At 36.9% G+C, this 26,865-nt stretch overlaps 2 protein-coding genes across 3 annotated transcripts; one reads left to right on the top strand and one right to left on the bottom strand.

Moving 5' to 3' along the window:
• The first annotated feature begins 308 nt into the window (after nucleotides 1-308).
• Nucleotides 309-10,205, top strand: LOC122833393 (ATR interacting protein). Of its 2 annotated transcripts, none has more exons than XM_044120862.1 (18): nucleotides 309-649; nucleotides 1,842-2,155; nucleotides 2,481-2,563; nucleotides 2,874-3,044; nucleotides 3,128-3,240; nucleotides 3,459-3,604; nucleotides 3,744-3,845; nucleotides 4,825-4,918; nucleotides 5,288-5,452; nucleotides 5,718-5,988; nucleotides 6,083-6,127; nucleotides 6,219-6,397; nucleotides 8,438-8,574; nucleotides 8,719-8,810; nucleotides 9,082-9,165; nucleotides 9,240-9,312; nucleotides 9,422-9,613; nucleotides 9,911-10,205. In XM_044120862.1, exons 2-18 carry the CDS (start codon nucleotides 1,843-1,845, stop codon nucleotides 9,982-9,984), a joined length of 2,334 nt encoding a protein of 777 aa, XP_043976797.1. In that variant the 5' UTR covers nucleotides 309-649; nucleotide 1,842; the 3' UTR covers nucleotides 9,985-10,205. The 2 variants fall into 2 exon arrangements, with proteins under 2 accessions (XP_043976797.1, XP_043976796.1); XM_044120861.1 differs by having other exon boundaries at nucleotides 355-649; nucleotides 5,279-5,452.
• Nucleotides 10,206-13,282: 3,077 nt separating this feature from the next.
• Nucleotides 13,283-18,286, bottom strand: trib3 (tribbles pseudokinase 3). Its single transcript, XM_044120863.1, has 4 exons — nucleotides 17,705-18,286; nucleotides 14,297-14,581; nucleotides 13,890-14,182; nucleotides 13,283-13,787 (listed from the first exon to the last, which is right to left on the bottom strand). Exons 2-4 carry the CDS (start codon nucleotides 14,567-14,569, stop codon nucleotides 13,298-13,300), a joined length of 1,056 nt encoding a protein of 351 aa, XP_043976798.1. The 5' UTR covers nucleotides 14,570-14,581; nucleotides 17,705-18,286; the 3' UTR covers nucleotides 13,283-13,297.
• Nucleotides 18,287-26,865: the final 8,579 nt, after the last annotated feature.

Genomic DNA, 26,865 nt, shown 5'->3' with positions numbered 1-26,865 from the left:
AATTAGTAATTTTCTCAAATTAAATCAGATGCTTTGATCAGTTGATCAGAAATTAAGTAGCCATTTTATCAAGTGCATATTTTACTCTTACTTGAGTTATCTTTGGGATGACTACTTTTTACTTCTACTTGAGTAAAAATAGAGTGAAGTAGTGTTACTCCAAATACAGCAAAAGTTTTGGCGACGCTACCCACCTCTATTCTATTCTATTCTATTCTATTCTATTCTATTCTATTCTATTCTATTCTATTCTATTCTATTCTATTCTATTCGCGTTTAGTACTTTTTGTCTTCAGTTGGGTCTTGTAGGACCAATGCAAGCGAATGAATGTCAATGATTGGTCAGGTTGTCCAAACTTTCTTGTGATTGGTTAGATTTTTGGAAGTACATCAGCGGGTAGTACAATAACGTGATTTCATATTGTTTGTTTTAACTTTTACTGTTTTAATAACTTATTTTAATATAGCTATCTCCTGGAACAGTTGTCAAATCTGTCTGTATCTTTTTTGAATAAGGTGTTACAAGATAGCTGCATATTATTGTGACAGAGTTAGCTTAGCAGGCTAACTTCCCATTTGAACCACGATAATTAGCATTAGCTTCCAAGGAGCTACAACAACAACAGTAGTAGCTTCACCGAGAGACGAGGTAACAACTCCATAACAAGCTCATACAACTTCTCACGATTTGTTAATTTCGCATTTCTTTGACTTTTATTTTAAACTTAAAGCAAATGTAATTAAATTGCACAATGAAGAGCTGCTTTATTCTGATGTCACGTCGTTTTTAGCTTAATGACGCCTCAAGATTTTTCTCTAGCTGACTGACAACCAATGTTAAGCAGCCAACAATAAGACATTAAATGTTTACCTTCAAGTTGAGCTGTGCTGCTTTAAATATGTTTGTAGGATAAATTTGATGTGTCAAATTTGACCTAACCACTTTATAGCTGGGGACATTCCACAACTGGGATCATTACTTTTTCTTAGTGAAATGATAGGCTTTTCAGTACCTATGATGGGAAAATTTTAAACGATATTCATATCCAAATAGACAATTTTACGTAGTAGATCAATAAAACTGTGTTTAAATAATAACATGATGATATCCTTTAAGTCGTTCCAATTTTTATTGAAAGTTACAGAAACTGCCCAATTTATTTTTATTTTTTAGATATTGCCATCTAATGTTGAACAAGCAAATGTTTTATTGATATTGATTTTTAATGGTTAGACTGAAATTTGACGTGTCATTGTAATATTTGTCCTGCCAAAAGTTATTAATGTGGAGTATTATATTTTTGAGAAAACCACTTGATAAATGATACTTATGCACCAAAATACACTAATCTCGCATTCTTTTTCAAATGAAATGTTGTGGTTGTATATTTTATTGATGGAAATTCTTAAACTGTTAATTCTGTCAGAAAATGTATGACATAAATGCTAAAATGATGAACATGACATGAGACTGTGCAGAGATAGTGTGTTTCCAAAAGAAAGAAGTTTGAGCAACATAAAAGTTTCATATTTTCTCTCTGATAGAGTTGGATGTATACTGTAAATTATTTATTTCATACATGAAAGTAGTGTAATCAAAACAATGACAGGAAAGCCCAGAATAGTTTTCCTTTTTGCCTTCTATGAGAAATTTCTGAATGTGTTTTTCTTTTTATGGTTCAATTGAATGTTACATTTCTTTCGAAATGGTGCTTTAGACATTTTTACCTCTAACGAAAGTTAGATACTTCAGCAGTAGCGAAGCAGACTAACAGATGCTGAAATTTTGGAGTGCCTAAAAATCAATTTGGTCATCCCATCTGCTCCTTTGCCCCTCACAGCATGAATTGCCCACCCACAAAACGCTTCAGAGGCCTTAATCAGGATGTTGTGACAGCAGTTGCATCTGATGACCCTTTTGGAGATGATGAGGAATTCACCCAGGATGACTTGGATGAAATAGACATCATCGCCTCACAGGCCTTCACTTCGGCAGTAGCAGCATCCAAATCAGCATCCAAACCGAATGAGCCAACGGTTGGGTCTACCTGGACATCCTCTGCAGGCCAAAACAAATCTGCAAAAGACCACAGCAACGAGAACAAGTCTGGGATCTACCAAATAAATGCTGGGAAACACAGCAGGGAAAATCATGGTGAGATGAAGAAAGAAATATTTTGTATTCTTAAATTAGCATTACATGACTCAACCTGATAATTTAGTTATGTAACTTCACCTGCCTTTTTAGCAGCTCCTATGATTTGACTTTATTCATAAAAATACATAAAAGATCTACTGGTAAGGTTTAAGGAGGACAAATGTACCATTTGATATTCTTATTATTGTAAAAATCATAGTTTAAATTATAAGGGGATGCTAAGACCTCTCTGCTGAGAAGTGTCCAAGTCAATAAAGTTTAGTCTGTATAGTTTCTGTATTGCAGGAGTGTGTAAAGCAGTGTTGTGTGTGTGTGTGTTCAGGTAACACACAGCAGCAGCTTGGATTAAACAGGGAAGACTCCTACAGACTCCTGGAGGCCCAGCATGCAGAGCTGAAAAGGAAGGTGAGACAAAGTGATTTTACAAAATGTCTGCATTCACAGGCATTTATGTCATTGTGCTACATATATCTTCAGCAGCCTTCCCTTTTGGTTTTCCTGTGTGTTGCTATAATATCTATAAAAATATTTTGCTTCCCATTTGTTTAATATGTGAGAATGTATTCTTAAAATGATGACAAATCTGAGTAAATATTTCATTTACATAGAGTAACAAAACTCTGTAACCTAGTAAAGTTAATTTGGATCAAATCTTAAGAATGTTTTGAATTTTACACTCCATATTTTTAAATGTGAGTTGGATGTATGTTGTTAGTTAAACGAGGTGGAAGAGGAGATTCTGTTGAAGAGCGGTGAGATCCGTGTCCTGAGAGACTCTCTGAAAGCAGCTCAGCAAGAAAAGGAAACTCAGAGACAGCACCAGGTTCTCCTGGAGACTCAGAGGCAGAGAGAGCAGAGCGACAGGGAGAAGGAGCTCAACAAGAAGGTGAGGATGTAGAGGATATGGACACACATATGTATAGAGCTGATAATCCTTTAAAGCAACTCTGACATATTTTGTATGCACAGGTTCTGTCTCTGCAGTGTGAACTGCAGTTTAAAGAAGCAGAAATCAATGAGATGAAGACCAAACTTCTCAGTTCAGACAAAAACAAGACACCCTCTCCTGTGGCTAGGACTAGGTAGGCATCTCCTATTTTAACACCATATTTTATAATGAAATGCTTCATGTTCTGTAGCTGCATATAGTTATTTTTTCTGGTAAATTTTTTGTCATCATCCATATAATTGCAGCTGTTATTATTTTTGAAACTCATGCTTCAAAGTTATAAGCAGTTCTTATTGACTATCATGACATATTAACAATGAGTTTTCTGGTCACCCATAAATTTTTTTTTAGTCCTAAAGTGCTCAGCGCTCTCACCCAGATGCATCCGATGAGTGGCAGCTCCTCCTCCTCACCAATAGGAAATGGTTTCATCACCAAGGAGACATTTGGAGCACAGATCTCATCACGAGTGACGCCGGTGAAAACTCCAAGAGATGGTGAGTCACAAGATCTGTTGTCATGAAAATCCTGAAATAGCCAAATTCTTGTCTTATCCGTACTTACAATTAAGTTGTGGGTGTGCGTGTGTGTGGGTGTGTGTGTGTGTGGGTGTGTGTGTGTGTGTTTGTAATGCAGCATCAGACAGAGGAGTATCCAAGAGCAGATCTGGTAATGGACAGGATATTTCTCCTCCAGACCCGTTCCTGTCTGCCAGACGTGCAAAGATGCAGCACAAAGGTTTGTTACATTGACCAGCTGCTTCTAAAGGATTGCTGGCAAATTTATAATTTGTTGATATTTCATCACACACAGCTGTGCCACTTGTTTAGCAAGTGATGAGAAATTCTAAGCATGTTTCACCGATGGGGATTACTGTAAATATGTTTTAGTTCTGAAAACATGCCAAGATAATTTGTTGTGCCTGATTAAATTTAGAATTTAGGATGTCCTCATCTGTTTTTTGTCCCTGATACTGGGACAACAATTACTCTCCATAAGTATACGAAGAGTACATATGTAACAATAGGCGTAAGTAATCTACATATCATCAGTATAATTACTATTGTGTCTCACTTTACTCCTCCATCAGTGTCTTTTAGGGACACCGCAATCTAAATATCTGTGTTTTTTTTTAATGGGGACAGATGTGATTGTTCCAGTCAGAGGTTTTTGGGAGAAAATATAATATGCTGCTCCAACTCAAGGACAACTATGTTATGTTATGTTAGGTTAACTATAATATTCTTTTAAAATTTAAACTAAAGCAGGGAGATCTGTATAAAATAATACATTATTCTATTTAATGGAACTGAACAAACAGCCAAAAGATGAGTGTGTTACATTTGCAGGTGCATCTTAAAAAACTAAAATATAAGTGTAACAATTAACAATTTAAGTGATTCAGTTCAAAAACGCATGTTCCCTATATATAAAAAATACAATTACACACAGAGTGATTTATACTGTATTCAGATGTTTCTGCACGACAATCTAATGTAATATCCACATTTTCTGAAAAAAAATCCATTTGGATTTTCAGTAGCTGTAAGCCAATATCATCATAATGTTTGAAATATATCAGTGTGTAATGAATCTTCACATTTTAAGTTGATTTGCTGAAACAAATAAACTTTTTGATTAATTTCAAATGAACTGAGATCTACCTGTATCACAAGAGTTTTTTTCATCCAGTTTGTGGTTCTCTTTTGTCCACTAGGAGGCGTCCTGCTTGGGGCTCTGCTGCAGCAGCCATTGGTTCCTAGCAACCTCGGTCTCTCCCACCTGCTGTCGATGAGTGTGGCTGAATATAGGTAAACACCTTGACCAAGAACAAAGACTAGAACTTCCACAATCCATTTTTGTAGCAGGCTCAGACGGCAGGAGTTTCAGAGGGAAAACATCAGGGTTAAATGTTTGTTTCAGAATTCGTCAGAATTAGGAATAGATGTTTGTATTATCCCAGAAATGACAATAGAAACTCGGGTTAAAGACTAATTCTATGAAAAAGCATCCTAGACTCTCCTCTGAAATTTATGTGTTTTTAAAATACATAAAGATTTGAAGAAATATTGCATGTGACTTCATCTTTATGCAACTATGTCATAAGCAGAACCTGTTGTAGTTTCTGAACATGTAATCTTCACTGATGATTTTTTGTTTTTATTTTGTTGTGGGTTCAGCCAGCTGTCCATCAGCCCTCAACTCCACTCTGATCCCCTAGAGGGCGCCAGCACTGTTGGAGCCAACAGAGCTCCTCTGAGTTTGGTCCAAAGCCTAGCTGCGACCGGACTCAACCTGCTGAGTCAGAGTCAAACGACCATCGGCGTCAGCAACAGAGACAACAGGTAGTCTGACAGACTGAGACTTTTCGAAAAGCTTTACTAAACTGTCCACATGGTGAAGCATCCAGAACCATAAATGATAATATGCCTAAAGTATTTTCTGGACAACAGTGTCCTCTTGTGGACAAATGTTGTAACAGCAGCATTGAGATTACAACCGGTGCAACCCCAACTTTCTGTGTAGTTATTCCTGTTAGCACCTGACTTTATCTATAGTTATAATTTGATATTGAGAATAAAATAAAATAAAAAAATCTGTTTTGTGTAGGTCGTCACCAGGTCATCCTGGAGCAGTCTTCCTGCTTCCTCTGTTAGATCTTCATCTTTCTCAGCTTTGTTGCACTTTGGAGTGTCTAGGCTCCTCTTCCACTGGGATTTATGGGTCAGACTCCACCACTGCCAGCTCAATCCCAGCAGGCCGAAGAGAATCTCCTGTACTGGGGAGACTGGATGAGGCTGGCATCACAGGTTTAAGAGTGGAGGACACTGGCTTGACAGCCCTCAAGCTTCTTTACCTACTTTTGGTCCAAAGTGATGAGGTAAGGAAATAAATGTATTTAAAGGTAGATTTGAGTTATTTATACTTCAAGACTTTTAGAATTTTTTTATGCTAATATTTATGTTCCATTTTAGGTGGTGGAAGCAGTGTTGTTGAGGAAGAACCAGACTACAGGCAAGGTACAGGAAAATCTATATTATGCTAAATTTTAACATATTTATACATCAGCTGCTTTTCTTTGATATAGACTTGTTTCTCATCTGTTTGTAGACTGATCGCTCTGATGCACACATGGGCCTTTGCTCCCAGAATGCCTTGCTGCAGTCATTGCTCCGGTTGTGTGACACGCGTGCCGGTGGTAACACTGCTCAGAAAGAGAAGCTCTTCCTTAAAGCTTTAAAGACGATGTGTGTCCTCATAAAACGGACACCTCCCACGCACTCTGACAGGTACATTTATGTCAGCTTTGTTATAATATTTAGCCACAGTGCAGAGATTTAACTATAAGTATTAAACATTAGTCATAGTAAGATCTTAATTACACTTGACCTCTTTGGAAACGACAACAGTATAGATTAGAAACAAGTGAAGTGTGACTATCTATGTGACTGCAAGATACAGTTGAAATCAGTTGTCTGACATTAAATCAGATTAGATCTTGTATTCTTCATGGAATTACCAGAATAACATAAAAACAAGTATGAAATAAACTGACTTTAAATATGAAATGTAGAAATGCAAAAACTGATGGCTTGGCTTTTTCTGATTCTTGAAAGTCCCTAATGGTTCTCCTTTAACTGGTTGAGTCGATGTAAATAATGATGAAACATAACAAGTAGTTAAAGAGGAAACTACTGGCGTTTACAAGATTCCTACACTGTCCAGAAAGTTTGAGGAAAGAAAGTAGGGTATCCAATATTTTTTGTATCTTTTTGTTAAAAAGTTGTATTGTGTTCACTGATTGGAATAAGAACAGATTTTTTCTTTTAGTTTTTGACTGGCTGACCAGTTAGGACAGATCAGGCTGAAAATCATCTGATTGTGACCACCAGCTGTTTTCTCAGTGCTTCATCTCAAACTAGACAATATTCATTGCAAATATATTCAGAGGCGTGATCATTTTTTAATTTAGTAGATTTTTTGTTTACGTACTAGATACCAGCTAATGTCACTCACTTTCAACTTCATACATATTTATTTACTTTTCTGTGAACCTATATTTACAATACTTCGCTGGCAATTATCCAAAAAATGTGCTATAATTTTATTTATATAGCACATTTTCAGCAACAAGGCAATACAAAGTTCTTTACAGGATTTAAAAGGAAATACAAACAAAATAACAAACCAAAAGAAAAAGCAAAAGAAGAAAAAGCTGATAGTAAATAAACTAGATACTTTGGCCTCTAATTCCTTTTCTGGGTTGCAATAATAGGAGTCTCTCTGCATATAAATAGTGAGTACTGTACAGTTTCTAAAATATAAGCTAAAGAGTGACTAATAATCTAGAGTCTCTGGATTCCAAGTTTGTTCTAATTCATTTTCTGGGTTAAAAGTGAGTACTCCACAGTTTCTAACAAAATAAAATAATAAAAGGAAAGGACACATTAAGGCACATGGCAACATTCAGACAAAATAAAGGGCAAAGCAAAAAACATGAGTGAAAGCGGTGACATCACAGAGCCATGAAACCATGTTGCTCAGCCTCCCGGCAGAAGTCTGATAAAGATGTTATCAAGGAATGTCCTTGGGAGCGTTCAGCTCCACAGCTGCATGGATAACAGGAGGGGGTGAGGTGGGAAGGAGCGTTATGTTTACATATCTTCAAGGAGATTGTAAATATGCAGCCCTTCCAAAGCAACATGGGGAAAGCCAATTCAGATACAGAATATCTTAGGTCGGGTAGATTATAAATTTCAATCTTCCCTAAAGTCTCTCCAATACATCTCAGTTCGCAATTATCCAAATTAGTTTGGTTGTTCCACTGAGCCAAAATTAGCAACTTCTCAAAGATCGATTCCATCCCCTTAGTGAGTTTTAGAGTCCTCAGCTGGGCTGTGAGTCTCAGCAAGACTCACATCCAACTTGCGTCTCTGTCTGAGTGTTCACTAGTTCGGCCAAGTCCGTCACAAATTTGTCAATAAGGAAGGTATCTGCAAGCTCCAAACAGCAGAAATCCTGTTATCATGAATAAATCCAGGGTGTATCCCGCCGGGTGTGTCTCCACAGGACAACAGCGCTCTCCTATGTCTTCTCGTCAAGAAAATCTGATCAATTGCATTGAGAGACCGGTTGACCAGATCCATAATTTGTAGATTCAGAGGATGTGCAAAGAAAAGCTCCAAAAATATAGAAAAAGACAGGACAAAAAAAGATCAAGCAGGGCAGGCATGGGCAGGGAGGGAGCAGAGGAAAAAAAACGTCCGCCTTCACCGAGAGCAAGAGAGGAATCAATGATGTATATGACTTCTTTTTTCCTTATATTTTAGGCTCCAGTGTGTGCTGCAGGTGGTATGTCTATGTTTAGCACAAGACACCAGGGTGCAGACGGTTTCAGAGTGTGTGTCTGTTCTCATAGCCATGTCTGACCATCCGACTCTGGCCAAGCAGCTCTGTTCCCAACACGGTGAGAAAAATCCTCTGACTTCAACTCTGATATAATTTGATAGCACTTACTCACTCTGAAACCACTGCTTTTTATTTTGTTTAAAAAATTATATTTCTTGTTAAAAAGTTTATTTTCCTCTTTGTCTTCTCTCTTTTGCTGCAGATACTTGTATTTTTCTTAAGTTGTTCCATTTGATTCGGACCAGACCAGATACGCTAGCTACACGTGCCGATTGGATTTTGCTGGACCTGCAGGTAACATCAACTGATTTATTTTTCCATATTAATATGGGAAGTATTTAGCAGTAAAACCACGTTACTTGTAAAGTATACGTATCATATAATTTTAGAAAATCAGAAATCATGGCTATTTCCTTCAGTTATTTTTGACTCTTGTGAAAGGATTTGCCATGTTTTCATCTGTGACTTGCATTCTCATCTTTGATACTTTTTGACACAAAAAATTAACTATATAAGAAAAGTAGATAAATTTGGGATTCACTGTGTTTTCGCTGTTGCACCCCAGGTTGTGCGTTTGTTGAGCCGAGTGACTCAGAGAACAGAGAGCTGGACAAGCAGCAAGCCAAGCTCCTGCCAGTGTTACAGTGAGGTAGATCACTCTCACCCTGACTTCTGTTTCTTGTTGAAAACTTCCTTTCCACACAATTTTCTGTTTCTTTACAGTTGGTTCAGGCAGTTGTAATCATTTTCCATCGTCAGTGGTTGGATATTCGAGGTTCTCAAGAGCAAACTTCTGGTAAAATGGGGGGAAAAATAAGAAAGGGACTCTCTTAAACATGCAATAAATCCTGATTTAATGAATCCTAACTTTGTTTTTTTTTTTGTTGGGTTTTTTTTGCGTTCAGCATCCAGCTCGTCTTGTTGGAGCGACCCAGCTACATCACTTCTTAGAGAGTCTCTGCTGCTTCTACATTGGCTGCTGCTGCATCACACGAGCTTCTCTGAAAGCTGCCGGCCAGTGTTGCACATGTATGACCAGATGATCCCTGCTGTGCGTGAAACATTGAGCAAGATCTCTGATCTGAGTGACAGCGAAGGTACCTCGACACAAAGCATGAATAATCTTCCATCTTTAAAGAAGAGTGTATCCTTAGGTTGTTGGAGCACTCTAGCAGAAGGTGAATATTTGGTAGATCACTGGTTTCCCTGTTCGTTAAATAACTAGAAGGCATCTTATACATGTCCAAATTGATTTTTAGTAAACTAAGCATCAATTAATGTTTTTCTCTTTGTGATAATCATTAAAAACACATCCAGTTATATTTGGAAATCTTCATATGACCAGTTTTTCATTGAGTTGTTTGTGTTTTACCTGAATTGTTTCTGTTCATCAGAGCTGGCCTTGGAGGAGATCTGCCGCTCCGACGGCGATGACATCGATGATATGGACACTGACACCACCTCATAGCCTGCTGCTACTGCTGAAATACGAAGAGCCACTTACAGGTTGATCAAATAATTCAGAATAAGATTAAGTCAGAACAGAAACTTTATGTTAAGTACTTAGCTGATGTAAACAGAACAAAAATGATGGATCAGAGCTGAGCTTTGACAGAAGTATCAAACAGTGATGAAGGAATCATTTTGCTTTTTGATGGTGTTAATAAAAAATGAGGTGAATGAATCAAAGCACTCAGTGAACATTGTCAGCTGTTTTCTTTTGTACTTTAATAACCAGTCCTCACTAATTCCTGCACAAGTTAATATTGTACAACTTTTAAAACTGTTACAAACAGAAAATTAAAATCTTTATTTGAGTGTTCTTAGGATGTCTTAAAGATTTTACTGACACAAATACATTAATCACCTTTGCATATTTTCTTCTGAATTGCTGTTTTTATTTATTCATTACCTCCCAGATAATGGAAAATGGGACGATGTCTGCAAACTCAAACATTTTTTCAACAATTTTCTGTTTTATTTCTGTTTTATTTATTTGGGTTTTTTTTTATTGGGGGTGCAGGGAGTGTAAAATGCTTTTGAAATTTTGCACATCCAGCAATAAAGTTGATTATTAAATTGTTCAACAAATGTAAGAAAATTGACAAACTTGTGATGAGGACATTGAACTATTTTTAACAGCCTTTTTCAGTAACTAGCACTGCTTTACTAGTTTTATTTTTTTCTAATTGTAAATATTCCTACATTTTCTGGAGTCTTCCCAGTGGCTGCCAAATAATTTATTAATGGAGATAGATTTAAGCTGCTATAATCTTATTTGAGGAAGCTTTGTACTGTTCTTAAGTACTCTTAGTTATTACTGCAGTTAATCCAGTATAGTGTCCACTGCTAAAAATGTTTGCAGAAAATACAGAATCATATATAGCAAATATTGATGCTAAGTGATGTTTTATCTGCCAAATTGAGAAAAACACATTTATTCCAATCACTTGTATATATGAAGTTTAGGATACACGTCATATATATACATATGTTTATTATTTGTTTGTAGTATTTTTGCTTTGACTAATAGTTTAAACCATCATTAAAAAAAATCAACCATAGCATTATCTTTGGCAGTGCTAGACCCTGATGATTCGATCAGTGGACTCAGCTTGAAATCTGTTCCAATACTGAGGTCAGCACTGGGTCCAAAACAGTGGGTTGGATCAGCCTCAAACTCTGCCTTTTATTTTGCAGAGTTTTGTGGCTTTTTGTCATGCTGTTTCTTTAGAGTATCATTGGACAAATAGCAAGCTTATTTTAGTTGGGCTGTGTAGTTGAGTATCCAGCCTGAAGACCAATGTTGAATGAAAATTGTAGCCCAAAATATTCAGAAAAAAGACCCATTTTGAGACCAGAACAACTTTAAACAGCCTTTATTTATTCTGTCAAAACTCAAAACAGAAATTGCACTGAACGCTAAAACAAAAGGCATCCTGTTAGCGGGCATAAAGCTTGTTAAGTAGTGATTTTCTTCATCACTCACAGGAGGATGGCAAATTAGGGAATAATTGGATTTGTGTAGCATAGTATTTGTATAGTATTTTTTCCTTATGTAAGTCAAGTGCTCAAAATATATCCTCATTGTCCTGAAATGTGATTAAAAGGCTAATCTAATCCAGGTTTTTAATGCAATCTGCACTATAAAAGTGCCCCAAAATAGGTGTTTGATAGTGCTGCAGCTTTAAGAAAATAATGTTTCATTATTTATATTTTGTTCAAATTAATTCTGATCAAAAAAACTTTTTTTCTCTTAATACCCAGAGCATTTTTCGTGCAACTACAGCAGAGTTTTTGCTAATTACCACATTCAGTTTATTTAGTTTTAACTGGATAAAACTAAATAAAAACATTATCTGTAAACTAAAGACACATTTAAGTTGAATAAATTTTTCTGCTCAGCAACACACTCTTTAAAACAGTGAACAATTTTTGTGACAATCCTTAACAGGATTTATAAATGTAAACACTTGAAAGAAGTTCTGCCTCTTGAGGCGCCGCCTCCTTCAGAGACTCAAGTCTACATTTTGTGGTATTTTCAGGTGTTTTTCTTCAACACATTCAACTAGCATCACTACATCAGTAAATGACAAAGCTCATTTTAAGTATTTGCAAAAGAAAGGATATTTTTCTTTTGTGTGTTGAGCCAAATCTACCACTTCAAAACAGAGTTACATAAAAGAAAAGTTTCCACACTGCATTGGTGTGCCTGAACACTCTTTGTATGTTGTTAAAACTATGGGAGAGTAGCTGCAGTACACATGGTTAGAAAACAAAACATTCTAATTCTTTGGATGAATGTCGACATGAGACCACTTTATCTCAAAGCGGTGGGGTGAAAGCTGAGACACAACTACAAACAGACGAAGGCACCTGAGGTTCAAGTAATCCAGGATCATACTAATGGTAGTGTTTATCACTTCATGTATGCACACATATGTAAAACAAAAAACAGAAAGACTTTTCACTGAGATGTAAGAACATTTTTAGAGAAATGTTTCAACCTTAAAGCTGGAATTTGGTTTTAGTTGCAAATTGATTGTAGACTGCCTGGCCGCAAATGATGATGAACAGTTCAGTTTAACAAAGAAAATGTTAGAAAAAATATTATTGCAAAATAATATATAAGCAAGTTTTGAACCTCACCAGCAGGCAGATGTGTACTGACATACAGAAGAATATCCTATAGTTATTTCAGAAAGACAATTTAAACATCAAGGAATAACACTGGATAAAACAGATTAGGAACTGTGAAATCCAAAAAAACCTAAAAAACTTTATGATCTGAAAGATATCTTGAGTGATTGTAACTTGAGAAAATGTACAAGTTTGGGGAATCTAGTTTCTAAAGATAAATTATTTAGTTTTTCTTTGCTAAAAACTGAACTGCAGAGCAAAGGCATTTTTCATGTAATTGAAGTTCTTTAAAAAGATCAGCTGAGTAACTGATTAAACTAAAATAACCTTTTTCCATCAATCCGTTTCTTTCAAAGGGCACAAGCATATTTCACAGCCACAATGCTGCGATTCATCAGGCCCAAACTGAGGAAGAGATTGTGGGATTTGCCAAGAAAAAATATTCCCAGGATTCAGCTTCTTTCATTATGTGGTTAAAAAAATCTAATTATAAATAATCAAACTCTATGCAAGATAACAAAATTTACTAATGCTCAAATGTTTAGAATGGAACCACATCCAAGTGGTAAGTTACTGTTTGACTTGTGGCCAGGCAGTGTGTTATTACAAATTCACACATGAAGGTATAGTGTATAAACATTTTATTGTTTCTCAGTCCATGTTGGCACCACTTGGTCTTCCTCCATCTGTTTGTTCTGCATTGTATTTTGGTTGTGATGCGTCTTGTGCACATTGTGGTGTTGCACACAGGGATTGATGGTCAGCCACGGATGCATCAGTAGTTCGGATGCCTTCAGTCTCTCAGCAGGCAACTTCCTCAGCATGCAGCTAATCAGACACTTTGCCTGTGGTGACAAGCCACTGGGCAGGCTGAAAACCCCGCGCCGGATCTTAGCGAAAAGCGCAGCTGGCTGCGTGTCCTGAAAAGGGTATCGTCCAATCAGCATGGTGTACAGAGACACGCCCAGGCTCCATACGTCTGCAGCGCGACCCGAGTAGGAGCCATTTCCATTGTTGAGCAGCTCAGGACCAACGTAGGCTGGACAGCCGTGTCTGTCTTTGAGGAAGTCATTATCAGGATTACCGTGGAGGACTACACTGTCGTTAAGGCCGAGCAGGGCAAGACGAGTCCTGCAAAACAACAACAAAAAAACTTCAACTAAAGTTCTCTTTTTTTATGTAGGATGCAGATCAATCATGGTATCAGCTATGCCACCTGGGACTGTATCCTACCTGTATTGGTCCATAAAGACGAATCGTCGCAGCTTCAGGTCCCTCAGGATGACTCCTTTATGGTGGCAGTACACCACCGCATTCAGCATCTGAGCAAAGAGACGCCCTGCCTCTTCCTCGTCCAGGCGCTTCCTGCTGCGCACGTATGCGTGCATGTCTCCATGGTGATCGGGCAGGAAGACGTACAGGTTGTCTTGACCGACCACCACATCTTGCAGATGGCAGATGTTGTCGTGTTTACCAATGCGCTCGTAGGCTGCCAACCGTTCCTGGAAACCCTGCAGAGGGAGAACCTGCAACCAGGACAGTCCATTACTTCAAGTACTAAAAATTACCATCAGATGTGCTTTGGAGAATTTTGTCATATTGCCACCACTAGGAGCTTTGTTAGTGTTACTCCATCTTACCTGACAGGTGTACTGCTTTTGTGTGCTTGTGTGTACGGCCCTATAGGTTTCCTCCCTTTCACAGCTTACAAACAGGAGGTATGGTCCCACTCTGGACGGGGGATGGCTTGGGCTGGACTTGGGTGCGGGGTTTGTTGGTGTGAGGTATGAAGATAGGCCACTGGCAGAATGGGATGTCTCCAGACGGGCGAGCTTGCATTTTGGTAAGTTTTCTTGAGGTTCAGCCAGCAGCCTCTTCAGACACAGCTGACTTCTGGTTGTTGCCACGCCCATCCTCAGTTTTTACTGATGAAGACAAGAGACAAGATATTTACTATTAACCTATAATACCCAACATGTTATTTTTCATACTGGTATTTTTGAGACATCGTCCTCTTCAACAAAAACCTGATGTGCTACGTGCAAAAAATAATTGATATATTCTCAACAGAATTGCGGAATGCATGGAAAAATGTGTAATATACTACAAACTGGCTTTTTGGAGTTTTTATTTTGGAATGTTGTGGCCCAAATATTAACTAATTCAAATCAAAAGACATGCAGGCAGTTTTGATCAAAAATCCAATGTGTGCACTTTGAAAGATTTCAGAATTTTGATGGAATATCTTTTTTTTTTTTAGATTAACTATAATTATGTCACCTACTATATTTTACATATTCTCTATAAGAATGTAGAATGGATTAAAAAAGATCACAATATAGTTTTAAAATGCTAAAACAAGCTTAAAGTTTTTGTTGGAATTCAAGGAACTGAAAAGATCAACCAATGTCAGAAACCATCCAAGAAATAGTTACATAGTGCAAAATTTAAATGATCTCACATCTATTATTATTGATATGACACTAATGTATAATTTCTTTTCTTACAGAAACAGGAGGTGAAACGGCATGCTTCTAACAGAGCGCTAAAATCAACACTAGTTCATATGTCAAATTTCAAATGCATGTTGCAGTCTTATCTTAAATGGACACAAAACAATTTTTTCTGCTTAAGGTAATCAAGTATAATTATTTTCTCATAAATCGTTTGAGACAAAACACATTTGAGTGAATACTTTTTGGTTATCAGGCTGATTCTTATTCTCACTTGCGCCACAAATATACATCTTGTCTGTTTTTTGACAAATAATGAATACACCTAGGTGTATTAACATAGCTGGAAAAAATACCATTATCTAATTTACACAGGTAAATTAGATTTAATTTACCTGTGTTGAATAAAGCACTTTGTTAACTTATTCTACAAACATATTTTTATTTAAATTTACAATAAAGCTGCTCCCTGTTGCAAAACAGCACCATCTTCAGGGGAAACTCTGACTCACTGATTCTTTCACTAAAACCTCTACAGTGACATTTTCACATTAAGTAAAAATGATGTATTAGTATCACATCTAACTGTGTTCTGCATCCCTGCTGTTTACATGTTACACGGTCGGGTCTATAGGCTCTCCTGATGCAACTTCCTGTAAGCTGACAGGCACCACAGCTTTCAGATTGTTGCATCAGAGCAAAACAGTTTATAGTTTAAAAAGGCTTTAAATACAGTCAACACCTACATGCATGCACCGCTAGGGTGTGTGTGTTTGTGTGGGTGTGTGTGAGTAAGTTTCTCATAACTTGTGGTCACCTTGGTGATACTTTGTGGAAATCGGCTGTGGGGCAACAGTGCTTTCACTCCTGCTGAAACACCCTGAGTCACAATGTCACTGTGGCAACGTCATCCACCCACCCACATACACACACATGTACACACAGCAAATCTGGCCTTGTTTGACACATTTGATTGTGAAACTGTAGCTCAAAATAAAGCGATGGAGAAATCTCCAGAGATCTGACTGCTGAGTTATTCAGAAAGCAAAACCCACATGCAGAAACTGCACCATGTAACCTCTCATTTGGCATTTAATTCAAGACTGTAAAAGTTGCTGCCTCATAAATGGGTTTCCAGTGTAATTAAAACATGACTTAGACAAGCATTTTTGTGAAAATGCACAAAAAGCACACCAAGAACTGTCTGAGTGTTTCTAAACACAACTTTTCTCTTGTTTATCTCAGTCCATGCTCTTGCACAGTCTTCATTGCCTAATTAAATAATAAAAAAATCACCAATACTCAGTCAAAATCATGAAATGCCACAGAAAATAAGAAGACTCTGCATCTAAAAATACTTAGGTGAGATTCATTCAAAGCACCATACTCATATATTTGCTGAAAGAATGAATAATCCAAGGAAATAACCTGTTATAATGTTCTGAAAGATCTTAAGGAGATATATTCCACAGACCCGTTACATTCCCTTACTGTAAAAACAAACTATTTTAAATTAGAAATCTGCTGCTTCATTCCATCCAAGGAAAAAAAGCAGAGGTGCACAATATATTGAAGCAAAATCTGCATTGTTAGTATGTGCAATATTGCAATCACAAACATCTTTTTGGATATTTGGTTAGATTCTACATTTCTGCATATTCATAATTTTATTTATAGTATTTTATTCATAATACTGCTAAAACTAACACAGAGTGGTGGGGACAGTGTGTCATGATAAGGAAACAAATGAGTCAGAAGCATGTGGCTTAATCCTAGTCAATATCGACAATACAACTTTTAGCAACAGTGTTATAATTTCATATTTCCCTAATATTTAACAGACCTTTAAGAATTCAAATCAAAACCTAAACAAATATTTCAAGTATACAGTTTTTTTCTCACACTAAAATAAGCAGCAAAACAAAACAGTCAAGAAAATGTGTGCTGGTTTGAGGTTTGACAAGGAGGCAAACTGATACTTGATTTATTTTTCAACAGCACAAGCAGCACCAAAAATATAAAAGTCAACGGCTGTACATAATGGATGCATCCAATGCTGGTTTAGGTGTCATCTGAGCATTTTTCCCCACGTTTCTATGTACAGTGCATGGAATCAGCTTTAATATCACTGCAAATGGTGTGTGACTATATAGGTCTTCAGACTCTTGTGTTTTGTAGGCCTGTAAATCAAGCTACACGTATGGATTGATTTATTAAAATTACAGCCAATATGACTTTTCTTTCTTAACATAGCTGGAAAAAATAACAGTAGAAAAGTGCACGCTGAGTTGAATTTCAAAAGTTGAAGAGAATTGTTTTTGTTTTGTTTTGGTTCTGACTCACATTTAGCTCAATTGAATAATATTTAAATCTAAATAATAACAACAACAATAAAACTATTTTTTGAAAAGGTGCTTTTAATACTCACATATAAACAACTCAGAGAAAATTACCTAATATTTAATATCTGACATTACATTTTCAGCATTACATTAATCTGAAGTGAACTATTGTTCACTTCAGATTAAATATTTACCGTAAAAACGTTTTCATGCCCCCAGCAGCAGTTCTGGTGGCCTCAGGTCATTTTCTTACCTTTGGAATGACTTCAGGTGCGGACTGCCGGTCAACTCAGTAAAATCACTATGAAGATGGTTTTGGATACTTGTCCGTGCAGCAGAGTTACTAAACAAAAATACTGAAAAGCGGTCCTACTCTCTTCCAGCTGAATTCCGACTGGGACCAGTCACTATGGCACTGGGAGAACTGGAGGTGACGTCTTTGCGCCTTCCTGCTGTTTCTGTTGCGCAACCTGTCGTTGGTCCGTCAGCTGATGGTCGCTGAGTTTTATATTGCGGATTAAGTTAAATAAATGAAGATAATTTATCGACGGATAATTCCAATAAAAAAATTGCACTGAAATTAAAAATGAAACTTGTTGAGTCTGTTGTTATTTCCGAAAAAAAAAAAAAAAAGGGCGTTCAAAGGCAGTCCTGCCCCTTTATCAGCAGAAAGCAGAATAGAGTCGGTCTAGTTTACTTCCCCGTCGCTTCCAGCTGACCCTGATGCTGATTCTCCAGAACTTTCAGCTGGACTCTGGGGCTCCGACTGACTCCGAGTTTGTTTGGTTTCGTTGTTTCCTCCCGCGGTGTCGTCAACTCGGAGGGGCGGAGCTTCGATGTTGCAATCCATGGCAGGTCGGTCGTCAGACAGAGTCGATCTAAAGGGGAGCGGGGCATACCTCACGCATTTCCGCTTGTCATCATGACTTATAAGTCACAGTCTAAAATTATCTGAATTTCCATAGTAAAACCAAATGGTGACATGTAATCTGGAGACTACATGTCTCCATTTGTGTGACTGTTCTAGTTTTTCTGGTTTTCGTTTTGGTCAACCAACCTTTTCAAAATGAACTCTGCGCATTAAGGTTGTGCAATTATACATATTTCCAAATCAGAATGAGGATTTCAAGTATCCCGAATTAAATTAATCCTACAGAATGATCTAAAAACCATTTATTCAAAGTAAAGAAAAATGTTAGTCTTTTAAAAGAAAAACTATCCTGGATTATTCTGATACAAGTTAAGAGTATCTGAAAGAGTGTTTAACTTTGCAATGGTCTAAACACCAGGTGGAGATATTTTTTAACTTCTGCTGTAGTAGTTAGGTAGAACTATTCTAAAACGCATCTTTCAAGAATTAGGTTCCCCTTAGTATTATACAATAAGTTTTCCTTCAAGACGTTTGAATTAGCCTACTGGAGATTATTTCCATTTAAATCTTCAAAGTCTGAGCGTCGCGTGACATTTATTCCACTAGGGGCGCTGTTTTAGTCGACAACCCACAAAACAGTGGCTACCTTTATGATGCAACAGGGACCTTGTTTGCGCTAAGAAAGAAAAACGTACTATGTATTTGTAGCTATAAAAATGATCCTACATGTGTTCATAAAACGATAGATAGATAGATAGATAGATAGATAGATAGATAGATAGATAGATAGATAGATAGATAGATAGATAGATAGATAGATAGATAGATAGATAGATAGATAGATAGATAGATAGATAGATAGATAGATAGATAGATAGATAGGAAATGTGTTAACAAAACTTTTGTTTACTGTAAGTAAACAAACCACATGACTTTTATGGAAAAATTAGCAAAAAATAAATTTACTTGTATATATAGTTTAACACCAAATATATTACATGTGTACAATATGCATTAAACCACATTTAGAGTTTGCATACTTTTTTTTTACCTTGTTTGTTTTGCAACTACACCTGTCCCCCTTAGGTTGGAGATTTAGGCAAGAAAGAGACATTTTGACACACTGACGCATCCTCCCTTTCAAGCTGTCATTTTAGTACTGTATCAAGTAAAAATGACATGCCACAGCTGCATCACGTACTGAAGGCTTCTGCTATTCGTAACAATGAATAGCAGATATGCAATGTTTTTGTGTGTCAAGTGTGCTAGCTGGGATTACATGGGCTACACAGTGGCACGTTTAGTAGTGCCACAGGTTGTTGACCTCAATCCATCTATTAAGAACAGTCCTTAATCTGCCTTCCGTCTGTAGTTGGAGCTTCAGGAGCTTCACCTTTGTAGCTCACATTAGACAATCAATCAATCACTTTATTTTGGTAAATTGTCCACATTAAACAAGAAACAACAAAAGACAAAAGAAAAGAACAACAATAGACAAACCCATAGTTTACCAAAAAAGGAACAGGCCAAAGCAAATCTTATTCTTGCCTACCCTATTTTTTTTTACAACCTACCAGGATTTCTTCACAGTACAAATTCAGATTCAAGTACATAGTACATATATAGATCTACATAACAGCGTAAGATTTTATCATTTTACATTTTAAAGCTCTTTTAAAGTTCACCAAGAAAGGACATAACTTAAAATCATCATTCAATTCATTCCACATTAGGTACTGATTCTAGCAAAAATGGTATTTTTAGTCACTGTAACCATTTTGCTCTCTGAAATAGAATTTAAAATACTTAACTTACGTAACTATTCGATCCAAAAGAGTGTTCCTCTGTACACCTTTGTATTTGCCAATGTTTATTAATGTGTTAAAAATAATTTTCCATGTCCAAGTGAGAGTAGAACAGAATAGAAATGCCATTTTTTTTTGTTCCTCAGAGGGGAAATTCATTACGTGTAAATGACACAGGCCTTGAAAGTGTGAATCATTCTGATGTTACCACTGCAAATACTAGGGTTAATAGATAAACTGATAAGTAAGGTTAGATATTCTGGATGTTGTACAAAGAGTCCTTCCTGTATATTGCAGGTAGAGTAAAGGTAACTTCCCCCACTAACATTCCTCCTTTTACATTCTAGACCAGTATTTCCCAACCCTGGTCCTCGAGGCTCACTAACCTGCATGCTTTAGGTGTTTCCTTGCTTCAGCCCAGGTGATTTCAATTGATAGGTGTTTGCTGAACAGCAATCAGTTGGATCAGGCGTTTTAAAGAACAACTAAAACATGCAGAGCAGTGTGACTTGATGACCAGACTCGGGGAAACACTGTTCTAGACGATGTCTATCAAAAACCTTTTTGTTTTCTTTGTGTTCAACAAATAATGCCATTGTAGAATCAGTAGTGTGTTCACTTGTAGACCTTAGATACAAATAAATTTAGAACCAGGGAAAGGCCACATCATTTATACATTAAGATCATTGAACTTTTCCCCCCTTTACTACGACTATATGCTACATGGCAGTACTACTAATAATTTAAGGTCATAAATCTATTAATTATCAGTTATTTATTATCACCTTTACTCTTTAACCTCATATTCTTTGTGTCCCATTAAATTAAAAAAAAATCACATAAAACATTGAAATATGTTCAATTTTAAGAATTCTAAATCTTTCCTGGGACTGAAGGTTATCTTAAACTGAGGGTTAACTTCAGCCCTGGAAAAACCATGCTTCTATCTGTTGTCAAATATTAGGTGTGGCAAGTAAGCGACTCTAGTTTGTATTGAGGTCATATTTGATTTGCCAGACTTTAGAAGATTCTGCTGCTGTGACCCAGACAGGCTCCAACCAAAGTATTTTTTATATTTCTTGGTGTGGAAAATCCTGGTTTTGTTGTCAGAATGTCCAGAAGATGTGAGATTTGAGCAAAGTAGGACTCTCAAGGATTCTTTAGTGAAATATATGTAAAGCAAAGCTTGGTTCTCATTTACGCCTTCCATAGGAATTATTAAATCCATCAGGTCCTGACACGGTTCCTTCAGGGAGCAACATGTATCACACATACTGGCAAGTCTGTCTCATTTCTCTGGTTAAACATTATTTTCTCAGCATACTTGAACCAATCAGTTTCACAGAAAAGCACTCTAATGGTAGCTGTACTCCCATTTTTCTGCATGCATGTTGACTTTCTCATTTTACAGGAAAGTAATTGTGCAATCTTGAAGAGTCAGAATGCATTTTCAGGCATATTGTCATTTTTCTGTGAGCTGACATTTTGAAGCATTGCTAAAATATATCTTAAATACTTCAAAGTGACTTCATTAAAACCCATAGGTAGATTAATCTAGCAGACAAAAGCATCTAATAAAAACAACAAGCGGGGAACAAGATGTTTTCTTTTGTTACAACCAATATCAGTGGACCGAGTTCACTCTGCTGCTTGCTTTTGTTGAATGGTTTGCTTCTAATGATAGTTGCATAGCCTAAAGTAACTGGAAATGTTACTTTCCAGTATGTTGCTTTCCAGTAACATTTTGTGCACACAGTTGTGCATCAAATCACAACTTGCACACAGTACCATGTGATTTGATGCAGTTAGCCTAAAAGCTCAGACCAGCCCACATTAGAACATATTAAGGTACATGATGCTTAGTTAAAATGTTATTTATTTAGTTAATCAATTCCAATTGAAATGTCTGTCTTACATAGGTAACTGGCCTACGCAAAAGCTAATGTTTGCTGTGGAGTTTCTGTACTTTTCTTCAAAATCTCATTTTCACCAATTTCTGCATCAGTTTGATTGGAATGGAGGTGATCTTTCTCATCTTTGTTTTTCAAATACCCCAGTATTTTCAGTGCGCAATTTAGGTCAGGCCATTCAAGCACAATGATACTGTGATCATAAACCAGGCATTGGTATGTCTAGCACATGGTACAGCAGGCAGATGTCCTTGTGAAAAAGGAAATCAGCATTTCCATAAATCTTGCCATGAAGCATGAAGTACTTTGAAATATCCTGGCATATTATTGCAGCTTTTCACTTGATAAGACAAGTTGGACTGAGTGGGTTGTCAATGACTATCTATAGGACAACTATCAAGTCAGCAGATTTTTATTAGCTTGTGTCATCCAAAATATAACATTACTGCAATAAAAATACCTTTGCATACCAATTAGAATATGCAACATTTTAATATTCTAAGTCATAATGATCCAAATTAGTTCAGCCTCTTAAAATGTTTAACTGCCTGTAATGAAGCTTTGAAATATGTGAGTTTCTCTTTTTGAATTTAATCACTAAGATAAATGAGTAATTCAGTTATATTTTGATTAATTGGGATCCACTGGAATAATGCTGCTGTTCTGCCGTAAAGAGTTAAATAGCCATATTTTCAACCCAATCTTTCAAAAGCGTGAGATAAAAATGCAAACTCTCAGGTAATTAATCTCCCAGCCAGCAGGGTAATAAGCAGAGTCAAACATTTTGTCTTGTGTCAGTTTTTTTACTAGTGGGACTTTTTAAATCATTCAAATCTAAAATCCAAAATATCCAACAGGATCAATAAGGTGAAGTTAATACACTGCTGCCATACAGACAACCAATACAGCAGTCCAATAAAATAAACTCTCATCTTTTTAGTTTTAAGGATTTGTTCTGTAAAAAAAAAAAAAAAAAAGCAATAAAACAGTTGACCATGCATCAAGACAGCATATGATCAATAAAACCCAGGGATGGCATTTAACCTTCAAGAGTTTGGCTACATTAGTGTTTTTTTCTCTTTGTTGCAATCTTTTGCACAGATTAGACAAGTTAATGTTGGTGTTGAGTTTTTTTCTTTTTTCAGTTGCCAGGCTGCAATTTTCCATGTTGCAAAATTTAGGTGTTCATAGATTTGTATTTTTAAATTTCATATTTTTGTAAGTGCTTGAAGTGTTAACATCTTTTTTTTAGGCAACTTCAAAAAAGATCCTAGTGCTGAAAGCAAAATCAAAGCAAAAAAAGAAACAAGCACACAGCTCCAGAATATCAACAAAAAGAGCCCCTCACGATGGGCAAAACATCTAGAGATTTATGCAATCCTTCTTCCTTCTTTGAAAAGTACGATTCAAACATCAGAAAAGAAAGAAGTTTTGAACTTTTCTCTAAGAGTTCCTACAGAGGGTAATATGGTAAATTAAAGCTGTTTTATTTTTTTATGAGAGCTGATGCCCCACTGTTCAACTTAAAAGAGTTACATATATTTGAAGGTGATGCAACGTTGAATTGTGTGACATTAAAGTGGTATTGCACAGGGGTGTTTTCATTTCAGATGCATATTGTTGCTCTATACAGAATAAACCGCATAATATCTGACAATTTGTTCCTTGACTGAGTCAAACCTGAAGTGTAAGCGTGTTATTGTTCTTGTTTGTTTCAGCAAATCACACTAAAGCAACCGTGGAAAATTTCATTACGCACCATGCCTACATGGAGCATCAAGAAGAGAGCCTTCTTTGTTTGATCTATTTTTACTGTTAATGTAAAAGTATTGAAATATACATTTTTAATGCAACTTGTGCTCATTTTGCAGCCAGCATGAGCCGATCACACGTGCACAGATGCACATGTAGGTGAACTTGTCCTTTAATCCCAGCAGGAGCCACAGACAGACATCTGCTCCTCCACAGGTAACACGGTCACATCTTCATTATGTAGATTTCCTGTGTGCGCGCGCTGACCTCTGGCCTCTACATCTGTGAGTGTGTGTGTGTGAGACCAGCTCTGCTGATTTGATGCGACAAGCGAGGAGCTTTACTGACCTGGTTACACACTCACACTACACACACATATTGCAGCAGGTTATCTCCACATGGTTAGCGTGTTTTTACGCCACATGATGAAATATTGAAGAAATAGAGTAGGAGGAACACAGTGCGTGCATGCATGTGTGCTTGTTAAACTTTACTGTCTCTTTCATAACCGATGTGATGAAATCAGAGGCCAAGTGTCTGACTCAACTACGGCCTGCCACGGGAACGCACACTTACTGGGAGCAACACTTGCTTCGTGTGTACACACACTCAGAACACACATATTTGTTCACAATCTTCTTACACGTGCTGCCCTCCTTGTCAGGGTTATCACCTGCTTTGCACCTGTGCTGCCTGACACGGGGACATTTTGATCTCCCCCTGAGTCTGCAGTCTGTCACTTTGTGCACGTATGAGTGTGTGCTTGGTACAGCATTGAGCTTCCTGTGCATCCACCTGCTGTCTGGTTCCGAGTCTGTTCTGGTGGTCTCTTTCTGCTCCTCTCTGTGTTTCGCCTGAGGGCATCCTGATCCGTTGAGCCTCAGGGAAACGCTCAGTTTAAAGTTTGGCTAACAGTGAGAGTTTAAGAAACTGTTAAAGCCCCGAGGTGGGTAAACGATGAATCACCCTTGAGCATGTTCTGTGCCTGGGCTCGCTCACTCTGTGGTCTGAGCTAAGTGCTGATTATGTTTGACAACTTTGCTCATATTCCAGAGCTGAAGCATTCATGCAAGTGAACTTTCCCAGAGCTTATCTGCTTTTATTAAGTCACATGATAAGAAAATGTCACTTGTTTTTCTTTCAATGCATTGTTTTCAATATTAATAATCAAAACTCACCCATGTACCTTAGGTAAAACAACTTGTTGGAGGACTATAATTATGCTCAGAAAAATATTTTTACAATAACTGTTCTTGAAATGTGCATTAAATTACTCACTTTAACGCTGCTGCCAAAAAAAGGTGGTCTTTTTCTGTTATTTTTAGAAACCCATCATTCAGCATCTACATAAATTATTAGAAAAAGACTAATCAGACAAAAATCAATTAAAGGAAACTTTTCTTTTTTTGTGTAATGTCATTTGTTGCACAATTTAGTTTTCTGTTTTCTGAAATCAAAGGTGACTTTGGTGCTTTGAGGACAAAGACCAGTTTGTGTATAGGAAAGAGGCATGGATGGCTTTCATGGCTTTCATGTGTTTGCATCATTTATGCATCTGTCTCCAGATATGGCTTTTGTTGAAAATATAAAACCCATTCATGATGTGGGGAATCAAAAAGCTGCTGCAGCTAAAATCTTTTGATCAACAGGAATGGACACATATGCCTGCTGTGAAAATTGGAACATTATATAAATGATTGGTCTTATTTACATCTTATTGGCACTATGAAGTTTCATGATTTTTTTCTAAAATATACATTTTGATTAAACTTAAATATTTGCTGCCTTAACAAATAGACAACAAATATTGGGGTAGGGTCATTGTTTGTTTTTGTGGGTTTGTTTTTATTGATCTGTACAGCACTTGGAGCTGCTTTTAGTGTGAAGGGTGCTCTATTGATTGATTGATTGATTGACTGTATTGAATGCTGTATTGAATGTATTTTACCCAACTTGTTATCCAACTCTAATCTCAGTTTGTCAATGAGAAATTATGAGGGTTCATCTGGAAGCTGAAACTATCTGGGTTAAGTCATTTTTAACTGTCTGTTGAAGAGCATCAATGACTGATTAATTGATCAATTGGAATATACACTGCTTTTATAAGTGTTTGCCAATGTTTTTTTTTTTTCAGTTAGCTGTGAGTCTTTTAGTTTAGTTTAGTTTTTTGTTTTTTTTTACATGAAACTCTCCCCTGGATGCCATTTGTGCCAAGCCTTTTTGCTAAAGGTGAATCATGAAGTCTGGCTTTACCTGTTGATGCATTCTTGGAGTAATCTTAGTTGGCTGACTAAAACTGTTTCATGTTTTCTCAATTTGTGGATTGTGACAACATCAGAGCTCTCAAACTGAAAGGACCGATTTTTAAGTCTCTAATTATATCTATTGAACCAGAGAAGAGTTTGAATCCCTCCTGTTAAAAGTAAATTCCAGCACAACAAAACAGATATCGTTGTGTGGTGATTGCATACATTTGAAAGAGTAATATTTATTCTAGCTTTAAATACATTTTCAAATCTAAACTTTATGGCATATTAGAAAGAGATTAACAGACCTGCTTCAGGTTTTAGAATCTCATAATATTGACTTCTATTGCAGCCTTCTGTTTGTAAAAGGCTTTTATTTGTTCTAGTAAAATGTTCCCCGACTACACAGCACTTGGCTGCTTGACAGAGCAAATCAGAAAAGCCCATATTATAATGAAAGGGGTCAGTCAGTGCATACAGATACCGTACCATTGCTATCTGTCATTGTTTGTTGTTACAGAACATCACAGCACAAAACTTATTACATTTTTTTTCCTGTTGCAATAAACCTGAACTTGTCCCAGCCTGTCCCTGGAACATGTGCATACACATATATGCACTCAGAGGTCACCAGGGATGATGTAAAACTGAGATAAGAAGACAACTAAATACTGTGTGCGTGTGTGTGTGTGTGTGTGTGTGTGTGTGTGACAGAGGGAGAGAGAGACACAGACAGAGAGAGAGAGAGAAGGGAAAAAAGAGGGTTAGCTATAAACACACACACTGAGGCCAGCCTGGGATTGTCTTCGTGATGAAACCAGCAGTAATGT

Source organism: Gambusia affinis, linkage group LG07 (assembly GCF_019740435.1).
Source record: "Gambusia affinis linkage group LG07, SWU_Gaff_1.0, whole genome shotgun sequence".
Classification (NCBI taxonomy): Eukaryota; Metazoa; Chordata; class Actinopteri; order Cyprinodontiformes; family Poeciliidae; genus Gambusia; species Gambusia affinis.
Note: the sequence above shows the minus strand (reverse complement) of the source record. Positions and strands in the feature narration are given on the sequence as shown.